The 6168-nt window shown below is 43.3% G+C and overlaps 1 protein-coding gene across 1 annotated transcript; it reads left to right on the forward strand.

Moving 5' to 3' along the window:
* Positions 1-209: 209 nt before the first annotated feature.
* On the forward strand, positions 210-3790 carry LOC106940327 (spectrin beta chain, non-erythrocytic 1-like; the record flags this gene model as incomplete). Its single annotated transcript, XM_015023047.1, has 3 exons — positions 210-415; positions 1539-1581; positions 2341-3790. Coding segments are annotated over 3 exons (456 nt in total), but the record flags the coding sequence as incomplete, so codon positions are not given.
* Positions 3791-6168: the final 2378 nt, after the last annotated feature.

Below are 6168 nucleotides of genomic sequence, written 5' to 3' on the forward strand. Positions count from 1 at the left end.
CCTGGTCCTGAGCCCAGATCTGTGACCGGTCCTGGTCCTGAGCCCAGATCTGTGACCGGTCCTGGTCCTGAGCCCAGATCTGTGACTGGTCCTGGTTCTGGTCCCGAGCCCAGATCTGGGACCGGTCCTGGTCCTGAGCCCAGATCTGTGACTGGTCCTGGTTCTGGTCCCGAGCCCAGATCTGGGACCGGTCCTGGTCCTGAGCCCAGATCTGTGACTGGTTCTGGTCCTGTCCCCTCAGGTCCTGGCACAACGTGTACTGTGTGATCAACCAGCAGGAGATGGGTTTCTATAAGGACCAGAAGAGCGCGGCGCAGGGCATCCCCTACCACAGCGAGATCCCCGTCAGCCTGAAGGAGGCGCTGTGTGAGGTGGCGCTCGACTACAAGAAGAAGAAACACGTCTTCAAGCTCAAGTGAGTTTCAGAGGGACAGAAACTCCTTAGAGTCGCATTAATGAGACGAACGATGTTTTTATTATATTCAGCTGCTTTGGTTCAAATTTATTTCTGTGTTCCTTCAAGAGCCTCTAAGTTTAATAAAATCTGTTTACATCTGAACTTTATCATGTCTGTGGTTTGAACAGAGAACAGCGTAAATAACAAGGCAGGTGAGGAAATGTTCAGACGCCAGGTTTCATTTTGTCCGTCTGTAAAACAAACAGCCTCTGATGTTTACAGATTTATGTTTCATACAGCAGTTATTAAAGATGGAGACAATCAGGAAACATCAGAGTGAAAACAATAAAACAACCAGACAGCAGGAATCAGGTTAAATCTGCAGAGTCACAGGAGCAGAAAGAAGAGCCTTCAGGTTTAAAACTGATCCAAAATTAGCTTTAGAGCAAAACATAACGAGAGATCAGAATAAAATCCTTTTACTTCAGCTGGATAAGTTACTGAACAAACCAAATAACGACTGTTTGATGAATCTGCGATAACAAAGTTCATCATTAAATCTGAACTTTAATGATGGTGAAATTTCTCCTCCACATGATGATTAAAGTCTCTTCATGTGTTCAGTCAGTTCCTCCAGGGTTTCATGATCGTTCTTATGATATTTTTGAATCAAAAGGTCTAGATAAAGACGAGAAAAGATGGGAAATAAAGACCAGATTTGACAGAAACATTGTTATTCTCTAAGAACTTCATGGCGTCGAACACAGACGATAGTTTGGCATGAAGTCAGGCTGAGGCAGCAGAGGAAACACTGCCACCTGCTGGTGGGAGTTGGCATCACTTAAAACCAATGTTTCTGACTTTTTGCAGTTTAATTACAATAAACTCACATTTATGCATCAGCATGAAAAAATACAGGGATGATCGCAGAATTACAAAAAGCTGAAGCTTTTCATCTGGTAAACATTCTGCGTAGCTCTGCATGTTCAGAAAAACCTTCGCTGGATTGGTGATGAAATTCAACGTCACATTTGAGATAAATCAGATATAAATCAGATATATCTGCTGCAGCTGAAAGTTTTGGTGGTTTTCCTGTTTTCCCTCCCTGTGAATCCTGACCATCATGTCTGACGCTCCGCAGGCTCACTGATGGGAACGAGTATCTCTTCCAAGCCAAAGACGACGTAAGTAACAAACTGAAACTCCTCTGGTTTCTGTTCCTTCACATCAGACTCATATTTAACTTGTTGTTCCTTCTAGAAAATGTTTTTTCTTCCAGCTGATTTCCTTTGACTGTCAGACAGGAATACTGGGTCGGACCGCCTGGTTCTGGAAAACTGGGAATACTTTTAGTTTTGGTGATTTTTAGTTCCTCAGGGCTCCATCCTCAGCCCCCAGACTCATAAAGTGAGACTTGTTTTGCACCTGAACCTTATTTTTCCTGCTGATGCGTCTCTGCTGGATCCGCTTCACCACCTTAAACAGAACGAAAGTTTTCTGTCTGAATGAGACGTGAAGCCCACAGCGGCCGTCTGTGTCCAGTAGGTCTGGTTGTCATGATGTTTGTTTGTTGTGAAAATGAGCTGCAGCTCCAGCAGAACGCTGCAGCCAGAGTCCTGACCAACACCAGGAAATGGATAATCCACTGGTCTCTGCTTTTTCTTGAACTGGTCTAACTGGGCTAACCAGGTTATGAGACGCTTTAGTATCTAGTCACATATAAACCATGTTCCCACCGCGGGTCCAGACTAACTCCATGTTTCCAGAGCTGGACCAGGTGAGGCAGCGTTTAGTTTCTCCTCAGATCTGGAACAAACTCCCAGGAAACCTGAGCTGTTCAGTAACTGTTGGTTCCTTTAAATCAGGATTCATTAAACCGACCCTGATCTCCATCACTGTTAAATAAATTCCTGTTTCTGAGTGACTTCCCTTCTTCCGTCCAGGAGGAGATGAACTCCTGGATCTCGGCCATCGTGGCGGCGGCGGGCTCCAGGGTGGAGGTGACCCCCAGCAGCCACAGCACGCCGGCCCCCGCCGCCCGCGCCCAGACGCTGCCGGCCACCGTGGCGGCCTCCACCGCCGAGTCCAGTCCTGGCAAACGGGAGAAAGACAAGGAGAAACGCTTCAGTCTGTTCAGCAAGAAGAAGTAGACGCTCCTCCTCCTCCTCTTCCTCTCTTCCCGTCCCACGGCTGTTTGGGGTCGCTCCTCGTTGTCCATCGCCGACGTCCTCGTTTATCCAGCCGCTAGTCGGTTTGCTCCTAGCAGCTGCGAAGCTCAGAATGTAGATCTGTCTCTTTAATCCATCCTGATGATGATTCCTAACATTTCCTGATCCCAAACAGCCTTCCTCTTCCTCCTCCTCTTCCTCTCAAAGCGTGACTCCAGCATGCCAGCTCCGAGCCAAAACTCTCCACTCTGTGCCTCTAACCGTCCGGTGGCTCAGAGCTCCCGCTCAGCTGCGGCGCGGCGGGAACCTTTGCTAGGAGGGACAGAACCACCGTTAGCGTGTCCGGCAGCTGCTGTCCTACGGATACGATCACCGCCTGGAGGAACTCCCACTCCGTTCTCCTTCCTGCTGTCTCTCGTCGTCCAGCTTCTCGTGTTTAAACTCCCGGTTCTCCTGGACGTTGTTGCTCGCTCCGGTCTGGCTCCATCCTCAGCCGTTTCTGCGAGGCCTTGTCTTTGCAAGTAGAGGGGAACCTGGAGCAGGGCGGGGTCCTGCTGCTGCTCAGCCTGGGCTGACCGGGTTAACCAGGCTACCTGGGCTATCTAGGCTAACCGTGCTAACTGGGCTAACCAGGCTGAGTAACCAGGCTACCTGGGCTATCGAAGCTAACTAGGCTAACCACTCTAACTGGGCTAACCGGGCTGAGCAGCTGCTCGGGGCCGTCTAATTCCTGCAGCAGCGTGAATGCCACCCGGCCCTGCTTCATCTGTATGTATAACTTGTGTATAACAAACTGTTTAAAATAAACTTGTGTTTAATTTCTTCACTTATTAGTACTAATAATATGACCAACCGTGATAAGCTTCAGTGATTATGTATGAAGGAGGAAACCGAATGTTTAATCAGTTTTCCAACAATCAGTCAGGTTTCTTTTCTACTTTATTTCTGAAACATTAACCTCTGACCTTTGTTTAGTTTTGTGTCTCAGAGTTAATCAGTCTGAGGTTTATTAGTCTGGAGTTTGAAGATGTTCTATAAAGTAACTTTAAGCTGTTCAGTGGATTCTCTGTCTGGAAGTGAATATCGGTTGCTCGCTTGTTGGCTTCAGCTCTCCGTCGTTTAAAGTGAAACCTGTTGGAGCTTCATGTGGACGCTTCCGTACGGAGCTTCATTCATGACAAAAGTCACTCAAACTCATTTAAAATGTGAAATTGACCAGATGTGGAAAAAGATGCAACATTAAAAACATTTACTGACTCAGTTTCACACAGTTCTGCTCGTTTTAACACGTTTTTGTTTGGGATGTGATTTATGGTCCACATTATACAAGAAAACCGTTAATTTGATAACAATCACAATTATTTCCTCAGATTTTCATAGTAACCGCCATAACATTAATGATTTTTAAAACATGTTTCCAAATGAATGTTCATGTTTGTTAGAAAACTAAAGTTTGGATTTCTGGTTGATGGTGGGAGAATATTTTTTCTATGAAAAAGACTCTGATTGGAAGAAAATCACAGAGAAGCGGTTCTCCGGCCTGCAGGGGGCGCTTCAGGCCGTAGCTGATGGTTTCAGACCTAAAACAGCTGATTACCAGTTTTTCCTCCAACTAAAAACTGATCATCATAAAGAATAATAATTATTAGAGTTGATGTTTGGGCCTAAATGTTTGACGTTTGTTTCAGTGATTTTGTCATTGATGGAGTTCCGTAGAGCCTGAATTGAGTTGGTGTAACGCAGCAGCAATGAGGACAAACAGGTCAAAGGTCAATCATTATGGGGGGATGGGGCTGCTTCATTTTTTAATATTATTTTGTGCTAAAATCTGGCAGTTTGATAAATAGTGTGCATTCCTCTGTCACTGTAACCATAGTAACCAGATATTTCTTCATTCTGCACAACGATGCCACATTGGGGTAGGTGGGTGGGGGTCATAGGTCATAGGTGGGTGTGATGTGGACCGGGGGTCACTGCTAGTTGGATCTGCACCGTAGATTTCTCCCCATCTGTTACATCTGTGCAAAAAGCCATTAAAAGCTTTTAAAACAAACTGTTTGGTTCCTGTTTGAACTCAGAGAAACGGGAAGGAAAGTCAGTAAGTAAGTGCACCCCCAGACCTGTAAGTAAGTGCACCCCCAGACCTGTAAGTAAGTGCACCCCTAGACCTGTAAGTAAGTGCACCCCCAGACCTGTAAGTAAGTGCACCCCTAGACATGTAAGTAAGTGCACCCCCAGACCTGTCAGGTCAGACGGCCCTGACCTTAGAACGAAGAACAAAACATTCAGAGGAAACCAAACAGCTGATCAACAACAGAAAAAAGAATTAATGTGTTGGAATGGCCTAGTCAAAGTCCGAAGCTTAACCTGATGGAAATGCTCATTAAAGGTTGTCTGTTTCTATTTTTCAACCCAACACATATAAATGTTTACATTAAACAGAAAATATTTTGAGTTAATTTTGTTTTGCCAAAATGAAAAATTTCTGTTACAATTTAACCAGATTTAATTTAATCTGATGATGTGGGAATTTATTAAAAATTACATCAAAGCAGGAAGAAATTTTATTCTCTCTGAAACATTAGCAGGTCGTTTTTAGTGAAATTTTGTCTCGGATCAAACATGGAAAATTTGTTTTAAGTGAAAATTCTTTGTTTTTCTGTTTTTGATAAAATAAAACATCAGAAAATCAAAACAATTTTTATATTTCAAACCACATAAATCATCAAATATTTAAACCAGGATTGTTTGTCACCTTGTTGAGACTAATAAAAACAGGATTAAATGTTTTTAATAATCTAAAGACATTGAAAATGTTTTCATTTTTTAATAAATATTAAAATAGTAATTTTAATATTTATTCTGTTGCTTTTCTCTGCTCAGCTCGGCGGACAGCGCCACCTGCCGACCACCGGCTGGGATTTGTAGTTCACAAGAAACACTTACTCCCATAATGCATTACGTCCTGCTGTTTAGTCTGCGCGCGCAGGTGTTGCAGCCACAATCCGACCCTTCAAAGTAAAAGCTCGCCATTTGACGTAAAGCATCAGAATTTAATCCGAACCTCCAGGTAGTGGACGGTTCTGGTTCGGTTCGGGTTAGTAATGATTCTGTAGTTCTTTTTCACATTTAATAAACTATTCACGTGACTGTCAGACAAATAGAACCTGAAAAAGACAAAATGTTTTGAAATTATTTAAGAACAAAAAGCTCCAAACGGACTCGAGGCCTGATTTTTTTAACAGGGATTTTTTTGAAGGTCATTCTCAATCAAAATCAGCTCTGGCCTTTGACTAGACCAATTCAAAGCCTTTATTTCTCTGTTTTTGAGCTGTTAGTGTTTGGACTTTCTGGTTGATCTTGATTAAACGTTTTCCTTCAAGAGTTTCTGTAGAAACCAGCAATGATTCTTGAGAATAGGGACAAAACAGGTCCTATGGATAAAGCACAAAATTTGAATAAAATATACACAAAATATAATTTTTTCAAATATCTGACTAACCTGGGTCATGTGAGCACAACAATGTATATTTTTCTTGTGTTTGCTGAATATTTTTTTTTATTTTAAACATTGTAGTTGGTGGATGATGCTTATAAAATCCC

The sequence above is a fragment of the Poecilia latipinna genome, unplaced genomic scaffold, assembly GCF_001443285.1.
Source record: "Poecilia latipinna isolate Pla-1442-1.1 unplaced genomic scaffold, P_latipinna-1.0 Scaffold3182, whole genome shotgun sequence".
NCBI classification, from domain to species: domain Eukaryota; kingdom Metazoa; phylum Chordata; class Actinopteri; order Cyprinodontiformes; family Poeciliidae; genus Poecilia; species Poecilia latipinna.